The sequence below is a fragment of the Python bivittatus genome, unplaced genomic scaffold, assembly GCF_059951505.1.
Source record: "Python bivittatus isolate LINGU-HERP-01145 unplaced genomic scaffold, Pbiv_v1 ctg000330_np1212, whole genome shotgun sequence".
Taxonomy (NCBI): domain Eukaryota; kingdom Metazoa; phylum Chordata; class Lepidosauria; order Squamata; family Pythonidae; genus Python; species Python bivittatus.
Window position 1 is genome coordinate 11,186,198 of NW_028277058.1, and position 22,895 is coordinate 11,209,092.

At 38.6% G+C, this 22,895-nt stretch overlaps 1 protein-coding gene, 1 long non-coding RNA gene and 1 pseudogene across 2 annotated transcripts in view; 2 read left to right on the top strand and 1 right to left on the bottom strand.

The window, feature by feature from the left end:
- Positions 1 to 3,829, bottom strand: part of TES (testin LIM domain protein) — a 30,074-nt gene extending 26,245 nt beyond the window's left edge. Inside the window, exon 1 of the mRNA XM_007432627.4 lies at positions 3,456 to 3,829. Within this exon, the coding sequence (XP_007432689.1) occupies positions 3,456 to 3,482 (27 nt within the window). The 5' untranslated portion in view covers positions 3,483 to 3,829. The remainder of the gene's footprint in view (positions 1 to 3,455) is intronic.
- Positions 3,830 to 3,831: 2 nt separating this feature from the next.
- On the top strand, positions 3,832 to 15,494 carry LOC148215895 (uncharacterized). Its single transcript, XR_015796375.1, has 4 exons — positions 3,832 to 3,990; positions 11,132 to 11,256; positions 13,542 to 13,588; positions 15,241 to 15,494. It is a non-coding gene; the product is annotated as an uncharacterized LOC148215895 (long non-coding RNA).
- Positions 6,551 to 11,125, top strand: LOC148215896 (ubiquitin-fold modifier 1 pseudogene; annotated as a pseudogene).
- Positions 15,495 to 22,895: the final 7,401 nt, after the last annotated feature.

The following is a 22,895-nucleotide window of genomic DNA, read 5'->3' on the forward strand; positions in this document are numbered from 1 at the left end:
TTATGAGGTTTCCAAACCATCTACAATACTGCTCAGGACCACCCATTTTTTTCTGAGATGGATGATTCAAGATTATTGTTGAAAATCAACGATCTCCCTGAGATTATGCCAGTAGGCTGATGTCATGCTTATGATCTTACCCTTAATTTGTCAAACCCTCCATATATCTAAGATGTCTTCACTGAATTACATAGCATTCAATGAAATAAGACAGTGTGAGAGACTCTATGGATTTTTCTCTTGGATTTAACAGGTAATTGGGTGAGGCATTTAAACAATATAGACCCTACACTTAACTCCATGGCATTTACTACTGAAAGAACAAGGAGTCTGTTTGGGGCGACAGGAACGTTCAGGATTCTGAGAACATATTGTGGCTTCTCTTGTAAAATGGCTGCCATGGGGACATAACTCTGTACCAAGTACAGATTTAGAATGCTACCCAATACCACTTCTAGCCCTCTTTTCTGCAGGACCCTTTGCAAATGCGTCAGCTTACTTTCATCCTTTTTCTGGGCAGTTGATAAATAAAGGCAAGTCTCTTTAAGTTGCCCTGGTGACTTTACAGACATATCCATGTAGGCATCTTGGTAATAATAAAGAAGCAGTTTACCACTTCCTTAGTGCACTGGGTATTTTTGATTTTGCAGTCTAGTTTACAACTCTGATATCTTCTGGAGGTTTTCCATCCAAATATTAAGTAGGTGTGACCATGCTTACTTTTCTTGCATAGTGGAGGTCAGAATAGTTACAAACCTACCAGTGGGCTATAGCTATCCAAAATAAAATATTGTTATGCACTAGTTCCCTTTCATTATTTGAATTATATTTTATTTGGGATCAGGAGAAGATAGCTCTTAAAACAGCAAAAATAGCTTCAGTCCTAGTTAGCTCTCACTCATTCTTTTACAGTTATTTGAGAAAAAATATTTTCCAAAGTATTGTGATATTGTTAAAACTTACCATAATTGATAAATTTAATAACAAATATGTATTTGAATGTATGATACATACAAACCCTGTGGTTTCTACCTTGATGGGACTCAAGTTGGTAGAGGATTGGTGGGATGTAACATATGAAAGACTGGGAAACACTGCTCCATACAGCAAAGACGAATCTAATTTTTGGATACTTAGAGAAAAGCCAAAATGGAATGACCTGACCAAAAATAAGGACATTCAAAGGAATATAGAAATTCTGCCAAGACAGATAAAAATACTCCTCCCGAAAGCAGATTTTAAAATGATTAAATCTACTGTCTCAAGATGAAATGATGGCAAACAACTTGGGTAGTTTTAAATTCATGGAGGATTAGACTATCCATGCCTTGTAGCTGTGACGGCTAAGTGTTGGAAAGAGTGGCCAGGTTCACAGGTAACATTAAATCATAATGTAGCTGGTTTCATCTGGGCTGAATGAGGGGCAAACCTACCCATTGCTGCTTAGCCTTACATTTAAACAAGTTATTCATCAAACTCTGGTTTTAAAAAATAATGTCTTAGCATCATGTCTGAACCTCAGCCAGTCACTAAGCACCATCTTATGGTGGGGAAGATGCTACTGCATATGTGTCCAGCTGTTGGGCTACAAATAAGCATCTCGTTTTCTACATGGGAACAGACAACATAATTAACACTAGGTATCTATGAATCACTAAAAGTTTTGGAACTACAGCTCCCAGCATCATCCATTGATATGACTACTAAGATGTAAAACTCAACAGCATCTAGAGATGTTCTTAACCTCTGACACAAGCATTTGGTCCCATATGGGTTTTCCATACATTATTTTTTAAAACTCTCTTTTAGGAAGAACTGGAAGAAAAAATTAAAGGTTGCAGTTATCCTAGGACTGAATCCTTCTATGTTCAGCTTGACAACATGACATTATTTCAAGGGTGATAAAGAACTGTATTCCCCATATTTTCTTCAGTTATTTTTCCTCATATAAATGTGTATGTTTGTCCACAATCAGAAACAGTTGATAAAAATGGAATGTCTGACAAGTCATAATAATAATAGTAATGATAAAAAGCTTTCTCTGCAAATTACTAACATTTAGTGTGCTCTATAACGAAAATTACCTGTAATTTTTAAAAAGCACATTCTCAGTCAATCCATAGTTTTCACAGGTATAAGATAAAGTTTGTTCAAATCAAAAGCTTATGCAGCAAACTGATATAGCAAAGTCCATTGTTCAGATGTGTATTTCCAGACATCTAATCATATAGACGATCTAATGATTATGATTTCACATGCCTGAGACTTATATATTCAACTTTTCATATCCTGGTGTCCTCCAAATGTGTCACAATAACTTTTCTGCTGAAGGGACCAAGGACTGGGGCTTTTCATGGGACCTTCTATTGAGGACCACCTACAATTTCAACCAATGGGTAAGCAGTAGAAATAACAATAGCCAGTAAAGAATCTTGCAGGACAGATGATCTGTTCTCCCCACCCCGCCTACACAAATATAGTAAAACTTCTATCTGTCATCAGAGGCGAAAGAGAAGCTTCATTCAGTTTTAATATTGTCCAAGATCTTGGCTCTGTGAGCTTGGGAGTCACCAAGAACCTATACTCCAGATTACAATCTGAAATATTCAAAATTAAAGTCATTGATTGAAAGGATGAGGATATTATATTGAGAGGATGACAAGTTTAACTATTTCAGTGTTTTTACCTAACGTCTTGAACTACAATAGGCATACAAGAGATCAACTCACCTAAAGTCACCAAAGCCAGAATCAAATGCAGAAATTATAGAACTTTGACATAAATTAATCTATTTATCACAGAAACATAGATTGATTTATGTCGTCATTTCTTTGCACCCAAAGAACCTATGTTTCTGATGTCTTCCTATGTGGACAGGCAGGAGAAAGGAAGATGGGCTTCCTTTCATGTTGGGGGTTTACTTGAGCAATTTTGTTCATGTAGCATTTTGGATAATATGCCCAGGCATGCAGTTTTATCCTCATTACTTAGTTTCAACTTTGTATTCCTAACTCAAATGATTGTATATTCCTAAGGGTCCTCCCCCAACCATTTACATTTTTGCATTCAACTGGGGGGAGTGGCGTAATTCCATGTAACTTTTATTTACAGAAGTGAACGCAATTTACTTTTGAGTAAATCTAATTATGATTGCATTGTGCAAGTCTCATAAACATGCATATAATCTCGCCCTCAACCAAATCAACAGCCAGTCAGCCAACCAACCAAATAGATATTCGCTAAAATAAAGAAAATCATAAATTCCCTTCCCAAAGCACCATCCTGCTCGCTTCGGTGAAGAATTAGGAGAAGTTGAAATGGTGGGGTGTCTAATTTGGGATCTCCTCAACTATGTCAACGGACAAGACAAGATTCCGAGGGATCAGGGCGTTGCCCAGCGTGGACAGGTAACTTCTGACCAACTCCCCCAGTTCCCTGACTTGCTGTTTTCTTACCTTCTTGATTTTGCTCTCCAAATCCATGTCGGGATCCTCAGCACAGGCAACACGAGATTCCGGGACCAACGATAGCAGAGACGCCTTTTTCCTTCCTCCTCCACCCCTACTGACAGTAGGATGTGGTTAGAAAGGAAATGTGTTTCGAGAGATTGCTCCACACCGCTCGTTCCTGGTCTCCTTTTGCATCTCTCCAGCTGCTGCGGAGTAGAGTCAAACTTCCGTCTTCTGCGGCAGTGGGGAAAGGAACAAAGGAAGCCCTGCAGCCAATCAGAGCGCAGCAGCTTGCAAGTCTGACAGCCAATGGCGGGCCCTCCGAATACCTTTGCTCGGCCAGCCTGCTCACCCAAAGCAGCGGGCTGGCTTTTGCCCGGAGGCAATTCGCGTTTGATTGCCGGGCGTCGAGCAAGCGCAAGTCAACGGCTCGGCGGCGGTGTGAGCCGGCCCAAGGCGGCGGCCAGGCTTAAAACGGGATCTTTTGGCAGAGCTTCTGACTCAGTCAGTGAATGGGGTGTCAGAGAAGGTCATGGCAAAGGTATTTGCTGACGCAGCCGCCCAGCTCAGCCAATTGCTCCTGGCGCATTCTCCTGTCTTTCCTTTCTCTTCTGGGACGAAGGAAAGAAAAGAACAATTTATTATTGGATTGTATTGCGGGGCTGGCCGCTCTTAACTAGATAATCCTTTCTTTTCAAAAACTGCTCCCCCGCCTTCGGATAATTAGAGTCTTTCTCACCCCTCTTGATATTTGGACTCAGCTAGGTGGCATCGCCTTGCCAGATCTAGAAAAGCTAAGCACGGTGAGATCTGGTTAGCACTTGTAGGAGAGACACCTGGAAATCCAAGGCTGTAGGAAATTAAAAAAAAAATAAATCAGAAGGCAGTGGGAAAAAATGTATGAACATGCATATGGAATCAACAGGAGTTGAGTTCTGCTGAAGGAGATATTTGCCTTTCCCATTTTATCTCACATGACTTCATTAATTTGCTGCTTGCATCTGGCTGATTTTATGATCAAAAGTAAAACCAAGGTGTCCTTGGAAAACTTAGGGCTGCCTTATCTGGGCTGCAAAAACCTGGACAATCACTAGATGGCAGCAGAAAGATACAGAAAAGCAGTATGGTCTAGGTTTGGGTGTGACAGCTGATTCATTTGCTCAGGAAGTAGACCCGGTGGCAATGCAGTTTCTAGGATGGAGTAACAAAATAGTCGGTCTGGTTGAAAGTGAAAGTTCATATGTGTTGAGCTGAGTGTTAGTAAGATACGTGGGAGACAAGAAGTTTCTTGGCAGGATGTGGATTGAATAAGAAACAGTGAAAGGAGGGTTAGCTGGTGGGAGTGGTATTACAGAACTGGGGCAAGAAAAAGCAGATAGAGTCTCTGAAAAACTGGGCCTTGAACCCAGGGGTGGGGAGCCAGAGAGTGATACAGAAAAGGAGTTCAGAGTGAAGTAGGACAAAGTGCAAAACTCTGAGCTTTCCTTTCAGCTCCTAAGGAGGTGTTTATTCTTCAGCAGCTTTTGCAAAGCCGATAGAATGACTCACACATCATTAATCCAAGTTTGTTTTAAGCATGATTTAATCAATCAATCACAGTGGCTGGCTCACATCCAACGCTAAGCCTTCGCTTACAAAACACAGGGGCTGAATTCATATACTGGACCACATTAAATCAAAATCAAATAAAGCCCATGATGGTTTGGCATGATCTGTGAAGCCTGAATGTTTAAAAGACCTAACTGTATGCGTAAAGGCTGACTACATGCTCTGCTCTTTTCAATTAGTCATTGCCCAGATGAGGATAAATGACTCCTCCAAACCTGGAGAATAATTAAGAAGCACAGTGGATATATTACACTTAAGAGAAGATGGACATGGAGCAAAATCAGATACAGGAAATTACTTTGTGCAATGGCAGGGGACATTTGGAAGAGGTTTGGTGGGGCTTGGAACCCGAGGAGGGGCTAGGATCTCACAGTTAGGTTAAGGACAGGGCTAAACATTTTTTAAAAACTTTATGTTGACTGTTAAGGATTGCAGGAGACATGGTGATAAGGATTCATCATGGAGGATGAATCAAAAGGGGGAACTTTGCCCCCTTCTTTTGGTGAGGTTTGGTGGCTGTCATGATAAATATGTTAAGCCTATTTGAGCTACAGCACCCTTATTGTATTGTATTTTTCAAAATAAAAAATTACATAACCATTAGTGGTCTCATCTTGGAGGAATCTGGAATTGTATGTGGACAAAAGGTTGTTCACCACTGGGCATAAGCAACCTCCAGTTTATTTTGGACTACAGCTACGATAGTAGCTTGCTAGTGAATAGAATATACATATATTAAAATCTTATATTACTGGTACCCAGCAGATCTAGACCCAGCAGCTACTGCGGCTCAGCTGTTATGATAATGTTGTCATTCAGCAACCTTGAGAGGATAGAAAGCCTTAAAAACTGGCTGAATTTTGTATCTAAATTTCAATCTGTGAGCTAATTTATATATTTTTAGAGATTTATGTAGAATAAAACCAGCTGAATTGTTAAAAATCTTTGTCATAACTTTTTGCAATCCTGTTCTTTCCTTCCTTGTTTTACTAGGCACAGAAATTTGCAATTTTCCCCCTTTGTTTAAGTTGTGAGTGAAGAGATTTTCTTTTGAACCTCTAGTCAGCCAACTGGGGCCATCTCTGCTACATTTTTACATCTGTTTTTATATCTGCTCTTATTTCCTGACACACAATATTCTATGATTAAGTTTTTAGATTTTATTGTGCCTTTTTTTTGGTGGGGGGAGGATGAATGTGGCCTCAAATTATTTAAAGTTGTTTGTGTGCGCTTTAATATAGAATATAATACATTCTTGAAGGCAAAAGGAGAAGAGGACGGCAGAGGATGAGATGGTTAGATAGCATCACTGAAGTAATGAGCATGAAACTGAGCAAACTCAGGGAGGCAGTGAAGGACAGGAAGGGCTGGTGCAATATGGTTCATGGGGTCATGAAGAGTCAGACACGACTTAACGACTGAACAACATAATACATTCATGTTGCCTGCTCAAGCGTTACAAACTATGATGGGTCAAATTTGAGTTCATTTCCTCAATTTTAGAAGTATTAATATAATAGCTATGGATTTTATTTCAATTGCTTTATCTCAATGGATTATTTCTATTGATATTTGGCTATAGAGAGTGGTGGTTGCATTGGTCCCAGAAATTACACCACCTATCCTAACACATTTAGTAGGAGGTAAGACAAATATGTTCATAGTTGGGCTTGCCGGTGAATAAATATGCGTAGAACTGAACTACAAAATACTGTAGGTGGCAAAATATTTTAGTGAAGCCTCTTTTTCCCCTGCAAACTTTTAACCAATGGGAAACTCTTAGTAGTGTTAAGTTCAACATAGCAAAAACTGATCTGTTGTATGAAGTGCATTCAGTAAAATATGATAGGTAGCACAAGCTCTGGAAACAGGACCACCAGAGCTGCGGAGATGAGATAATGGTGAAGGTCTCCTTTAAAGTCATGCTTGTTTCAGACCCCCTCTTGCCTTACAAAATGCTAAATATGTCTGAAAGCAAACTTTTTACTACAGTACTGTCCTGAAGTTTGTTGCAGAGGAATTCCAAGTCCCTGCAGCTACAAGTGTCATTATAACAAATGATGGAATAGAAATAAACACAGATGGCACAGCTGGAAATGTTTTCCTGAAGCATGGTTTGGAATAGTGACTTATTCCCAAAGATCACATGAGAAGTTATTGGTACATGCAGAGTCCGCTTACACTTAGCTGACAGAACTACAGCAAAGAAGTTAACATGCACATCACTCAATAATTGGCATCTCATACCATAATGTACATCTTGCAGTTAATTCCTAGTAAGAAAAGTGATAGAATTCCTTTTTTGAACAATGTTTGGAGGAGATCTCATCGCCAATATAAGAACGCATGTGCCTCCTTTCTTTGAAGTCTTTATGCTGTAGGTTTTTGTTTAGCTTTCAGAGCATCCCAGTTTGCTTATTTGGAGCAGATATCACTGCCACGTGCAGTGAATATGTGGATGGAGTTTCCTTCTCCATTGAAGTGAATAGGAAAGCATTTTCCTGTGCTCACCAGCAGTGAGTCAGCCACTTTTAGAGCCATAGGACATACATTTGGGGAAGTTTAATTTGGTTTAGATGATGTGATGTGTTTGAATATTGTATAACGAGAAGTATTATGGGACGTACCTCCAATGCTTGCTAAAGTTATGCATAGCTATTATAATTATCATAACTATTTCTTCCACTTTTCCCAACATTAGACTCTTCTTCAGAGAGCTAGCTCTTTGCATAATGTGTCCAAAGTAGGATAGTTTGAGCCTGAACATTTGTGCCTTGAGTGGAAGCTCTGGGTTGACTTGTTCGATGATCCATTTGCTTGTTTTCTTGGTTGTCCACAGAATTTTCAGGAATTTTCTCCAACACCAAAATTCAAAAACATCAATATTCTTTCTATCTTGCTTCTTCAGAGTCCAACTTTTGCTTCCATAGAGTATCACAGGGATACCATGGCTTGTACAGTTCTGATCTTTGTAGGTATAGACACATCCCAGCATTTGAATATCTTTTCCACGGCCTTTGTGGCCACTCTAACAAGTGCTAGTCTGTGGTGTATTTCTTGACTGCTTATTCCTTTACTGTTGATGGTTGATCCTAAAAGGCAGAAGGTGTCCAGCATTTTGACATTTTCATTGTCAGTTCTAAGGCTGATTGTTCTACCTGTTGTCATTAGTTTGGTATTCTTTATATTTCATTTTAGTCCCATTTTTTCACTGTGCTCCTTGATTTTTATTACTAGAGCTCCTTTGCATTTTTGACTATTATGGTAGTGTCATCAGCATAGTGCAGGTTATTGATGTTTCTTCCTCCAGTTTTAAAACCACACTCATCTTCCAATCCAGCTTCCCTTAATATATATTTGGCATATGAATAAATAAAGGGAGAGTGTACAGACTTGTCTCACTTCTTTGCCGACCTGGAGCCAGTCTGTTTCACCATGTTCTGTCAGTACTGTGGCTTCCTGACCTGCATATAAATTTCTCATGAGGACAATAAGATGTTCCGAGATTCCCATTTTCCTGAGCACTTTCCACAGTTTGATTTGATCAACACAATCAAAGGCCTTCTATAATCAATACAGCACCCAGTGGCTTCTTTTTTATATTCTTTGGCTTTCTTAATTATCCAGCATGCATAAGCAACAATGTCTCATGTTCCTCAGCCTTTTCTAAAGCCGCCTTGAACATCTGGCATCTCTTTTTCCATGTAGGGCTCTAATTTGCATTGGATGATCCTAAGCATTATTTTGCTAGCATGTAAAATTAAGGGTATTGTAGAATAGTGTGCACATTCTGTTAAGACTCCTTTTTTGGTATTGGAATGTAGACTGACCTCTTCCAATCTGTTGGCCGCTGTGACATTCTCCAGATTTACTGGCATAGCTTGGTCCTTGACTGATTCTTCTTCTGTTGCTTGCCATATTTCAATGGGCATTCCATCAGTTCCCTTAGCTTTCCGAATTGTGTTTGCTTCTTTTTCAGCTAGAAACCATTTGATGTTATGTGTCCTAGAACAGCCATGATGAAGTAAAAATGGATTTTGGTAACAGGAAAGGCCAGCTGTGTGCAGGCTATTTGTGATATCAGCTGAGATGAAATGATATATACTTCCTGGTGATTTTTATGAAAAGATGTTAATATAAAGCCTGTTATGTGACCTGTGGGAGAACAAGCATGTTTTAAGGCATTTTCCCCTAGCTTGGTGCTATCCTAGTACAGTTTAACATAGCATTATCTTACATTGTTGCCATGAAGTAATTAATATTTGTTATTAGGTCTTTTAATTCATATGTCAATAGTTTGTAAGGTTGTAGTCCATTCATGCCTATCCTGGGATCAGAGAGCAGGGGCCAATCACCACAAAAGAGAACATATTCCATAAGAAAGAACTCTTTCCCACAAGGCCAATCAATGTAGCATCTTCAGAAGGTGTTCTCTTCCAAATCTTGTCTTGGAAAGTTCACACTCAACTGTCAACCAGTGCATTTTTTTCAGTGTGTGATATAAAAATGATATTATACACTGGTTAATCATCTAGAAATAGCAATTTGCATTAACTGAATCTTTGAAATGCTCTTCAAGGATAAATATATGAACAGCACATCATAATAATCTACCTATGATATGAGGAAGGCAATGATAACCGTTCCCAGGTCTGACCAATTTAGGAATATTTGTGGCTAGTATCCTAAATGCAACTGTGTAAAATTGCTCCTTATCATTGCTTCCATCTGGAAGTCCATGGGTAGGAAAGGGTCAAGGAGCACTCCTAAGCTGTGAATGTGCTCTGTATGTGGGAGTACATTCCCTTTCAGAAGAGTTGAATTCCCATCCTGTCTTAATTTTTTTCTATTGACCTACAGCACCTCCATCTTCTTGCTTTTAATTTCAGTTTAAGATTCTAATTTTACTGATGTATTAGCTGCATGCCAAATAAAGATGAGTTAGTAACAAAATGAACATGGAAGTGAAATTATAATTGAAGAAGATGGCATTTAACATGGAAATAACCAGAGCAGGCTGTTTCTATGAATACTAAAGTAGGAAAAGCTGTTGTTTGTCAAGATCGCAAAGAGCAGTTGGATGTTTAAAAGAACAGAAGCAGCTCTGAGTAGATCTATGCTGTCTGGTAACTGTAGAGCACCCTATATCAGCCTTCCCCAACTTGGTACCCTCCAGGAAAGCTATGTTACACGTCATTTTAGAATTGCAGAAAGACATGCCTTTTCTCCTTGTAGTTACTATGGGATAATCCAGTGTTCCTTTGCCTGGTGGCATCTAGATGTGTTCAGTTATAGTTTTTCTCATCTCCAGTTAGCACGACCATTAGATATACACACCTGGAGGATGCCAAATTGGAGCAGCCTAACTCTTCATGTGTAAACTGAATAAAGAAAGTGCAGTAAGAGTCATGGAGATTGAATGTAAACTAGTTAGAACAGGCTTGAAGTTCTATAAGACTGAAAATGTCTCTTGGTGCTTCCAAACAAGACCTCCTAATGTTATAAATCAAAAGGCATTGGGCATCTATTCCTCCTTTCCTTCAGTGAATTTTGTAGTGGTTTTGTTATAAGGAAAAAGAGTAGAAGAAATGGTAAGAGACCACGGGAGGTTATAACAGGAAAATGATTATGTTTTTCCGCACACAGTCCAACAAATTTCCAATGAAATGAGACATGGAAATTGCACAATAAAATCTTTGCTTAAGGGTATTCTAGGGAAGGAATGGTGCTGTTTGGTGGACTGGATATTGGATATCCTGTTTTTCAGAATGCTACTGTACTGCTCCCTTCCATTAGGAGTGCATCTTTATGAGTGTTATTTATTTATTACAGTAATATGTGTACTGCTTCTTCATCCAACTCAGATATTTCACAAACATCTTAAATTTCCAGTAATTTTGGAAAGTGCTATGATATTTCTTGCTGATTGGGGAAATGTATAGCAGAATAAACACAACTGGAAAATTTATAGATCTGAATGCTGTTCTCAGCTGCAAAGTACTAAATATTTTGAATCAATGTTTTTTCATTATGGTGTCTGAATACTAATGTCACTGTGATGAATTCTGTATTAGGAGGCTGACAGTTGCCTTTGGGTGATGAAGAGTTTAGATAAAGCCATTTTCAAATTCAACTAAGAGCCCAAGTCCTGATGAGGTCATGTATGCCATACAAAGTCTAATATTCCTTGCTGGCTAAGGTAAGATTTATTGCTACACTAATCTTTCACTGGATACATCAACTGTTCTGTGAACTTGGAAATCAGTTCCTGGGTGATACTATTTATAACTGTCATATTGCACAGTTTTAAAAACACAGCATTATCATTATGGTCTTTGGTTTCATAAAGAGCAATGATAACTATTGTGTAAAGACAGAAGCCCTTTTTGCATCACTGTTGATTGAAAAGCATATTTAGTATTTTGTAAACAAATAACAATTCAAACCTTAAAAGTGATTGTGTGTTTATATGCTAATACAGTTTCCTTTAACATTGCAAAATGAAAGACAGCATTATTGGGTAAATAAAAATATTTTTCCAATCCATTTATGTGAATGTTTTTGATCCTAAGAGCAGAAAACAAAAGTCAGTTTATTAATTCCCTCCAATATCAAGCATCATAATTTACCTAAATGTGGTAAGCTAATTTAGATGAAATAAGTTTAGATATAGTTACTGTGAAAAAAATGAATAATCTTGGTACCATATTCCTGCATCTTTTTCCTTTAAAAGAAATCCATTCCAGCAGATTTGTTATCTGAGAAATCCAATCTAGTGAAAGATAATAAAGCTGGTATGTGTAGAATGCAAGAATTGGGAAGGCGGTGCATTCAACCTCTTGCCCAGTGCAAGGATCTGAATTAAAGTACAGTTAGTTCTCATTTAGCAATTGCCTTGTTTAGTGACTGCAGTTATGATGGTGATAAAAAAGTAACTTTATGACCAATCTTTGCATTTACGACCTTCATAGGTCAGTAAAGCAAAGGAAAACTGAAGTAAGATTGTAAGCACAGTCACAGTTTCATTTAGTGACTGCTTCGCTTAATGACCAGTTTTCCAAATTAGGAAAGCTAACAAAACCGAGCAACCCCACTGACATGGGGAAACATGGAAAATCCTGACTGTACCCAAGTGATGATACACAACCACTCCTATTTTGCTTCACTGCCACCCAGCCCTTTGACAAAACATATGCATGGACAAAAGACTAACAAATTATCCGTTCTTGGAGTAAAGAATTTCATTTTCTGAGGGAGCTAGGATGGTGTTCTCTGGCAAATTATCAGTGGATTATAGTTTTCCTTGGAAGCCAATGCTATCTCATAAATTCATTTCATATTGCTCCAAAAGATAGCCCAGCCTTTGGGGGATATATCTGTTAAAATATAATACTGCACATTCCTTCCTCAGATTTACATAGGTACTGTATTCTTCAGTCAAATCTACCGATGGAACTTGTGAAATGTAGGGTGAGATAGATGCTTCTCAGGTTTCTGTCCTCAGTTTGTTTATGATGACACAGCTCCCTATTTGTTGGCCCGTAATTAAGGTTGTCAGTTTTGTTCTTGGTGCTGTGTGAGATTGAAGCTGTTCATACTTCAACCCAATCCACTTTTACAACCAGCTGGAGGGCTCCTCACAAAATTCTTCCTGCAGTATTGAGAGAATATTGTGAATCAGTGCACAGGCTAGTGCAATATTGAAATGGTATTGGGGGCTGATGCGTTGGTTATAATGACATGAGAAAGCCAGCCAAGTACCAGTGTGCTACATTTTCAAGTACATGAGGTTCTTTGTTTCTGTTTTACTGATGTCACTTGAAAGCATGCATCAGCACAGGTAGTCCTTGCTTAGCGACCACAATTGGGACCAGCAACTCCATCATTAAGCGAAGAGGTCACTAAATGAAACCACAACTCTGTTTATGATCTTATTTCAGCTTTCCTTTGCTTTACAGACCTGCAAAGGTTTTAAATGCAAGGATTGGTCATAAAGTCACTTTTTCATCACCATTGTAACTGCGAATGGTCACTGAATGAGGCAGTCACTAAATGAGGACTAAATGTAATTGTTGTACATAGATACAATGGAACCAAAAGAAATCACTTGTTTTGAATAATGATGGGAGGAGATAAATCCTTTTCAGATATCATGGGAAATAACTTAATGCTGTTATAATAAAAGGCAGGATATTTCCAGAATCTGGCATGATGATATCCTGGCTGTTATGTGTTAGCCTCTGCTGTAGAGACATTGCTTGTGAAATGATTCTTAAAGGCAGAAGCTTATCTGAGGCAGTATAAGCTCCTTTAATGCCCTCTCTGACAGTGAAATATTGAATCTGTAGAGTTGCATTAAGGTTCTCTTGGGGTCCAGAAATGATACATTTCTCCACAGGGAGCTGCTTAAGCTGCTTATCAGGTTATGCCTTACCCTATCATTGTCATTTTGGGTGATATTTCCATTTACTTCTTTGTGTGCAGATGAATGAATGTAAAGCCTCCACTGTATTCTTGTAAGCTGTATTTTGGTAAGCAATAGCTCTTTTTTTCCTTATTAAAATGTTGCTGATTAACCATAGTTCAATGAGGCTGTAATCCTTCTTTGCATACTTATTTTGCAATTGGTGGAAGTTGCTTCGAGATGAAACTTACTTTGGGCAATCACCCTGCCTCATTCATGGAATTTTATGGGGAGAGTCCAGACATTTGTCATTTTCCAGTTGCAAGCTTCTTGCAATTTCCTTCTGCTTTTTCATGTCTTTTTTCTGTGTGTGTGTGTGTGTGTGTGTGTGTGTGTGTGTGTGTATCTGTATCTGTATCTATAAGATTTGTCACCATCCATCTCACTGAAACAACTCTGGGCAGTTTACAAAATCTTTTCCCACTTTGGTGACTTCAACTCTCAGATTTCCTTATCCCACATAGCCTTGCTGAAAATTCTAGGAGCTGGTCCATATATTGAAAGGCCATTCAGTTGGAAAAGCTGGTTGGAAGGTACTTCAGTGGTTACAAACTGAAGTACAGCTACTCAAAAATAAATTCCATATAGAACTAAGGTGGACATACTACTTAGTAAACATACAAAAAAGTTGTTATTCTGTTCCTTAGGTTATTTTCTCCTCTAATTAGCAGCCAAACCATGAGGGAATCTGATACTTCCTCCTTAAAATTTCCTTGAAATAACTTGAACTTTGTGTGAGGTGATGACAACTTTTAGATACCCTTATGTTGGTATACCAACTATTAGAAGAACCCTTTAGAAATGATATACTACATTTTGGGGAGTGTGTTTAAAAGCATGTCCAGGAATTGACTTTTTGTTATACAGGCAAGAAGTTTTATTTGTTACCCAACTCTTCCACAAGCCTCAGTAGTATTTCTGGAGGTGGGGGACAGCGGGGGAAGAATCCATGGTATTTTGCATGCTGTTCTATCTCATCCAGATTCTTTTAAAAATAACCATAAAGTTTTTCAACCTTAGCAAATTAGTTTTGCACTATTAATTTAGGTCGTTTAGCAAAAGTGCATCATACATACACACACACACATATGCACACACACACAAATACCTTATGCGTGACAAGATAAAGAATGATTGTTACATCCAGAATTAGCACAGAATAAAAACAGATGGCTTGCAGTTCTTCCAACAAAGAGCAATCCATGTTTGTTTGGAAATGTATTTTTGTGTTGTTTCGTTCCTGTGTTTCTGATATACTCTTACTTTCCCTTCCCTCCTTTTCCTCCCTCCTCTTCCTGTGGAGACATTTTACACCAGTTCAACACCATGTAACAAAAAGAAGGAAATGAGACAAGGCGTTAGTCCGATCGTACAAAATAGCAGGATATCAATAGAAATCCAGGTCTCATAAACATCTGTATGAAAGTCAGGAAACCACCATTTGACCCACAATAGAGAGAATGCTACAACGTTCTGAGGGTCAATTCTTACTGCACCTGTCTAGCTGGGAGTTCACATTAAGGATGGACAATTCTGTAAATGTTTGTATCTCTCCTTTTCTCATTCCCAATCATGGATATATTTAAATTCATTTCTGTATCCATGTGTGATTCTTTTTTTTTTTTTTTAAAGAAATCTGTATATTCCTTCTAAGTTTCGCATGACTGGGTGGACTTCAGGCTTGCATGTTGGCGTTTTCTCCTCCTCTTTTCTTTTTAGAATTTTTTTGAAGGGTCAGTCAAGCACCCAGAATACACCTTGAAGATGATGGGAATGCTACAAGGAAAAGAAGAAATTGCTCCCCCTCCCCCCCCGGTTCTGATGATAGAAACAATTGCACCAGCAGGAAATCTGCCGTGTTCTAACCTTTGTATGCAATTTTGCATAATATATACATTTTTCACCAATATAATGAATGTTACTTGCATATGCCTGAATATATGTGCGTGAATATTTCCCTCCTAATGTGTACATTATGGAATGGGTAGAATATAAATAAATAAATAAATAAATAAATAAATAAAATGTCTCCCTCATTTCTATTCTTGCATATCCCTAACACTGGGCAGTGGTGGTAGGGAACCTAAAATTTCTTCTTACAAGAACATGGGCTGAGAACCTGAAGCACATATGGATCATATTTGTGTAGGAGACTGGTTTGGCTATAGTTGGCCATTGTGGGATTTCAATCCTTTTCCAAGCCATCCGTGTCTACTGGGGCATGAGGAAGTCAGACATGGGTTGTGTGCATGGAAGGAGTAGGAGACTTTCAAACTGAATCTTCTCCCATCCTTTATCTGGGCCTGGGCCTCCCCAAAATAAATTACAATTTTGTTCTATGTACAGAAATCTGGCATAATGGTTGGAGAGGGCTCTGGACAGTAAGCAGGAAATTGCAATCACTTGCACTTATGACGTTACCTGGTTGGCTTAATAAAATGTCTTCAAGCAAGCAACCAAGTTCAGACAGCACCAAGAACACCACTGGAGATGGGCTGGCTGGCTGGCTTCATTTACTTAAGCCCACTGCCCACCACTATTACCAGCCCACTTTGGTTAGAGTTCATCTTCTTCCTAAGTCTGTCCTCCTCATTTGTCAAGACTAAAGCATCAGGCATTTGCCAGATCATGAGTTGGAGGAGATGTCTCTTTGTCAAACAGCATATTTTTCCATTCTCCCATCCTGGATAAATATGTGCAGGATTCTTTTTTAACCCATCTGTTTTGTTACCAATAAGTTATCTGACTGGAAAGGGAACTGTTCTCCTAAGATATATACAAGAACTTGTGTTTCTCAAGAACCATTCTTATCATTTATTACAGATGGGATCAGAGTGTAGAATATTTTAGGCAAAAGAGCTCAGAACAGAAATCTCTTCCCAGAAACTTCAACAGAAAGCGTATGCTGCCACCTAATGGACAATTGGACAAACTTCTCTATTGTACTTGGAATGGCTAGCAGAAAAAAATCTGCTGTAGCTGCTAATTGCAGGTAATGTTGCATCTTTAGGTTTTATGCAACATTATCCCCAAACATATAAATAAGTGGATTTTGGTCCACTAATCTGTCAGACTTAAAAGTATCACAAGACTCTTTCCCATTTTATCAAGTGTATATAGGATCAAAAATTAACAATCATAGATGGATGGATGAATGGATGGATAGAGTCTAACACAATAGATAAAATCTAATGCAGTCCTTTTCAGTGAAACACTGAAAAGGCAATTCTCCCTCCATCTTGCAGCTCTTTGGTGTACTCAACATATGCTGGAGATGGGCGAGGACAGACTTTGTGGAGGCTATAGGGTAGTAGAGGAGAAAGACCTGTTTTGCAAGATTTCATCCATTGTTTTCAGTTTGTTTATATGGATATAACCAAGGTTCCAAGCTAATTGTGCAGTACAATTGTTTTGAACAGAAAGAGAAACTTAAATTTCTTTGTGTAGATAATTTTTAAAAGCTCTCGCTTAAGTTCTCTATTCTTGCTTTAGTTGCTGTATAATCTTCTGTTATTGATATTTTAACTGTTGTCACTGTAGCTTTTGCCAAACCACATCACAGCTTTTTGTTTGAACATATGTACCTGATTAAGAAAAATGAGGTAATATAGCTCCCCCCCCCCTCCCCTGTAGCACTTCAATGTGATCTCATCTTTAAGTGGAAAGAAATGCCTCAAATTACAATCATCACTGTCAGGCAAGGTGGGATTAGATTAGATTAGATTTTTTTTAATCCTGCCTTTATTTTTTTTTTATAAATAACCTCTGTGTGGCAAACATACCTAACACTCCTTCCTCCTCCTATTTTCCCCACAAGAACAACCCTGTGAGGTGAGTTTAAGACTAATTAAGAGGCTGGGCTAAAGGAATCAATAATCTGTTTCGTTTCTTCCTACTCTTTATGGCACATGATAGGAGTTTTCTCTAAAAAGGAAATGAGATCAATTTTATAAAGGATCCAGATAGGCCTGTCTAAATTGTTCCATTAATTCCAGAGGGCCTAAAGTGTGAGCATCAAGGGTCTGAATCTGACACAAGGGCAATTGATTATATTTTTGGTTCTGCGTTTATTTTCTCTCTCTCTCTCTCTATGTATGTGTGTGTGTGTGTATATATATATATATACACATAATTTTTTCAATGCAGTAAATGTATGCAAAACAAAGATAGAAAGTAAGAAAGAAGGAAATGAAAAAAAAATACAATTATGCCTTCTGCCCTTTCTATTGAGTAATTATCATCTTAATCTATTCTTTGGTTTTGCATTCATTTTCAGACCTATTCCAGATCAACCACAAATACTGTTTATGAGGTATGTACTACCTGCTTGTTGAGGTGGATGCTAAAATGCAGTTATTACACACAGACTCAGGATTGGTGTAAAATTGTATTGCTGTAAGTTTTTCTACAGTGGGCACTGTCTTTGGGTAGTGGAGCAGCTAAGTTATTTCCTAAAGTAGTTTTTGTGGGAAAAAAATTTTTGCATGGAGAATCCTACCAACATATTCTACATACAGAAGTCTCTGCAGTGATTGGCACACAAGGATGTGAAACTGCACATTTGGTATTGTGTGTATGTAGATCTGCAAGCCTTGTGAATAGCTGTCTGAATCCTAGACCTGTCCTGGGCCCACCTCAGTCATACAACAGATAACTGGGGCCAGAGAAGTTGCTCTGCTAGAAAGCCCTTTTCTCAGCCAGCTCTGGTGGTAGACAACTTCAGATCATCTAGAGACAGCTTTAGATCATCACCAGAGGAGCAAAACAACCCACCCCCCCCGCCTTACCAAGACAGCCCACAGCACATAAATTGAGAGCAAACCCCATCCCATTCTAGCACTGAAGATGTTACCTAGCCAGGTAATGAAACGTTTGCAAGAAAAGAACCAAGCTCAGAGAACCCCAAGGACTCCACAGATCATCTTTTTCTTATCTGTAATGTTTATTGAATATAGAGATCAGGTGATACTCATGGGCAACTCTAGGACAAAAGCAACTAATTTATTTCACCATCTCTGGTACAGATCTGTTTCTTTTTTAATGTATCTTTATTTATCATTCTTTTAAAGAAACAAAACAAAATAAATCATCTTCCAAAAACTAAGCATGACTACTTGCCTCAAATGAGTCAGCTTTCGGAGGAAAGAATTTACAGTGCAAAGAGTCATAACGTTACACAGTGCCCTAAATGCAACACCATATGCCTATAAAAGACATCATAATGGCATATATTTATTTTCATTCCTTTTATACTTAACATGAAACATTGCTTTAAATGTCACTGCTAGGCAAAAGTTAAACATTTGGGTTTAGTAGGGTATCTGAAGATTTACATGGTTATAAATTCTGATCATTTCACCAAGCATGCAAAATGTACTGATTGGTGTTTAACAATTAGGGCTGGGAAAGAGGGGTTTTGATTCAACACACCTTTGTAGCAGATTCAGAAATCAAAGGAGGGGCTGGTTTTGAAGCAGCAAATCAAATCAAGGGGCTGTGAAGTGCTTTATAGCCTGTTGAAACACTTTGCAGATCGGATGGCTTTTCGGTTGCCTCTGGATTTGTTACAGACAGCATGTAAGGGGGCAGCTGGACTTCCATATAAAGACAACACTGAGAAGGCAGGAGGAGATCAGCTCACAGCCGTTGGCATGAATATGCAGCCAGATGCATTTTGGCATCTCTTCACCTCCTCTTCCTATCAGAGCTCAGAAGATGCGGTGGACTAACAATACTATAGGCTTCTTTCACATTCTCCGTTCTAAACTTTTTAGGTGGCTAACCACCAAGGTTAACTTTGCTCTCCTTTGTGCAAGTGCAGTGCTACCTTTTTGTCCAGCTCTTGTCCACACAATGAGGCATTCAATTTAACTTTTAGTACTCTGACTCTGGGCTCCAGCTTGGCCAGCCCAGTACACATTCCTGAATCAGACTTTTATGTTTGTAGTCTCCCCTCTTGACAATGAGGAAAAGGATGTTTGTGGTAATGACCGCTTTAAGCAAATTGATGGGAAGCAGACTAGCTAGTGCTGGAAGAGCCAACACACCAAAGGAAGAGGAATTTTGATGAAATTTATTCACCCCTATCCCTTAAGCCCTCAGAGTCACAACTTAAACACAAGGACAGTCTCTTTTGAACCTTCAGTCATTCAGATTATTAACTCAATTTATGATGTCCAACTGAGGAGATGTGCTATCTAGCAGTTTATTGGCAGTTGCTCTTGCTGTTCTCTCAACAGACATATTTAGTTTGTCAGCTTAGCTGGGGGTGTTTGGGCAGCCCCTTCTCCTTTACAGCATCCAGCTCCCATTTTACCCTCCTTGTGATCCTGCCTGAGGGAACGGCTCAGTTCTCTGCCTGGGCTTGGAGAAGGTTGGGGGAGTTAGAGTTAGAGAAGAAGAGGACTCCAGCAACAGTTTTCTTTGCCTTTAGCTTTCTTTCATCATTCTTATCTCATCCTTCATCCTCTTCCTTCCTCCCTCTTCTGTGCAGCCTTTAAGCTCTGCAGACACTGAGGCTTACTCTCAGGGAGACTATTTTCCTTTCAACACAATGTCTGGCTAATACTCACAGCTGCTGCTCTGTACTTTTACTGTTTTTATTCTTTCCAGCTGAATGGAAGGTTGGAAAGACATTATGTAAAGGAGTTCAGGACTGTGTCACTTCATCAGCACGAGAAGTCTCCAAAAACTGGACAGAATTTTTTTGTGCAGGAAGAAATTGACAAAAGAAAGATCAAGTTTACAAAATGGGCTAGATCAAGCCGAGAATTGTTGAGATAAATATTCCCGATTTTTTTGTGTATCCCTCTGGGAGATGCAGTGGTTCAGAATGCTGCTGACTCCATCATTCTAAATCTACATCCTTCCTGGTCATGTGACCCAGATTGGACCCTATGTAGCCCACTCTATGCTTCCAAATACACATATACCAATGCAGAGATGCAACATGGGGAGGAAGCAGAAGCATACATACCCAGGCAATACATACGCACACACCTAGATTAGCCTCTGGAGAAAAAGTGCATGTATGTGCAGAAACGCAATACATTACTACAGAAGAAAATACAGTTGCTGCTTCTGATATTCCTGTAAAGCAGTTGGAAAGAAGTCAGGCAGCCAGGTTCTACAACTTTCCCTTATTAAGAATAAAGGGTGAAGGGCCCCAAATGCCATTTTTTTCTGTATCAATCTCTTCCTCTGTGTCTTGCCTATCTCTCTGTGACAGCCTGCTTCTGCTCTCTATTCTAATTAACTAAATGTAGTATTGCCAGCAAATTGGCATGACCAAGTCCTGTTGAGAAGGCCCTTTCCAAGATCAGCCAAGTTTGTTAACCAGCTATCATACCCATCTTGGTCCTACAACAAAACCTAAGGGTAACTGAATAAAAAATCAACCAAGTCCTACAGTACTATATATCTGAATGTATTTTATTTCTTCAGAGTGGAATGTATAGTACTTCATTTACTGCAGTATATGGAAGCCATAGTCCCTCTGTTGAGTGAGCTTTGCTTTGGTTGCCCCAAAGTTCAAAGTGTTAACGTGCCCGGGACATGTAAGAAACATTTCCCCATCCCTGATGACAACTCATCTGCTATCATAGAGAAAGCAGAGATTTGGAGAGGTGAGATATGAGCTCAATCTTTAGAAATGGCCATTTGATAGGTTCTCAACTGAGATTGGTCATGCTAAGGATATGTTGTTAGATTTGTGTAATGCTTGGCCCACTGCATGCCAGGATAGTGCTGAAGTCTCTCTAGCAGCTAGTGTTGGGGAACATCAGTTTATATCCCTTGGGGTGAAGTTTAGAGTTAACATGGGATCTTGTGAAGTGACTGTGTTTTTTTTTTTTAAAAGATGTAGGTTAGGTACAATTTCCATGATGTAGCTTGAAGGTTAGACTTCGCATGGCATATAAAAGCCACATTCCAAAGCGTGTATTCCAAAGCCCCCATCCATTTTGAGACTGGTTTTCAGAAGTTCTCTGGGTGCCTTAAACTTAGCAAGGCTTATAGTAAGAGACCTTTTCTGCTTCTTAACCCCCTTCCTTCAATGAAAAAAAGGCACCAACAATTTTGGCCCTGCCTGCCCTGTGTTGTTCTGGGTGCAGGAAGGAGTGCTGGCAAGCTGCATGCAGGTCCCCACCAGCACCATTTTTTTCTTTTTGCTCTCTACTTTACAAAATATCAGTAGCAATTGTTACTGAAAGTATTATTTCCTGTGGCACAGACAGATGATGGGCAAAATATAGCTGGCGACCAATTTAAAAAAACAGTGTTAGATATAGACCCATTATTTAAAATTTCCATGCAAGAAAGTTTACTCCAAGAAAATATGACAAAGTAGTAATAACAATAACAATAACAATAATGATCTAGCCTTATACCAAGAAGATAATGTTCAATGCAGCATTACTTGTATTGAGTACAGCTATAATTTAGTCACCAAATGAGAATAAAAGTTAATAAGCTGTAGAACCTGAAAAATAATATTTGATTAATTGTAATTTGGGCTACAATCCAATCCCCACTTAGTACATTACTAAATGTAATGAATCTTTTTTCTGCACTGTTAATAGGTTTTTGATGCATTAGAAAACAATGTTTTTGTCTGGATGCTTCTGATACATTGTATGACAATTTTCTCTCAAAATAAAAAATGCATTGATATTCACTTTATTTGTGTTTTCCAGAATGATCCTTCTTCAGAGAAGAAAGGTATTCAACATATAGCATTCTCAATTAAAAAAAAAATTGTTGATGATATCAATTGCCCTTGTGACATCGTGGGATTACTCATTCTTTGTTAATATTTTAGTTCAACTCTACCATTTATATTACTGTCACATTGGAAAGAGGAAGTTAATTCTGAGTGATCTCGCTTAAACTCTCTAGCTTCATTTTCAACTTAGCCATGTACTGTATGTTTAAAGCAAACGGAGAAAGCAGCAGATTCCAGTCAGATGCAAGAGACATTATTATGCAGGTAATTTTTAAATTTGTTTTCCTTGTTAAAAAAAACTTACGGGAAGTAAATCAGCTGAGCCAAATGACAGATCACTTCTGTGACTTGGGAAACTTGACAAGATACCTTTCCACAGCTGTTCATTGTATTGTAAGTCATAATTAAGTTCTGTTGTTCATAGTAAAGACTAACAGCATGATTCTCTGAATATTTAGTTGGAAGTAAGTCAAACTGTCCCATGAGGCATCTTCTCAGATATTTGAGCATGAATAGCCTTAACTGTAGTGGAAACAATGCAAATATAATGGAGAAATATTTGTCACAGCTAACTAAAATAGACTTATTAAGTCTGTTAATAAAATAGTTCAGTACAGAAGTTTAATTATGTAAGATTTTAATTTAGTTTTTA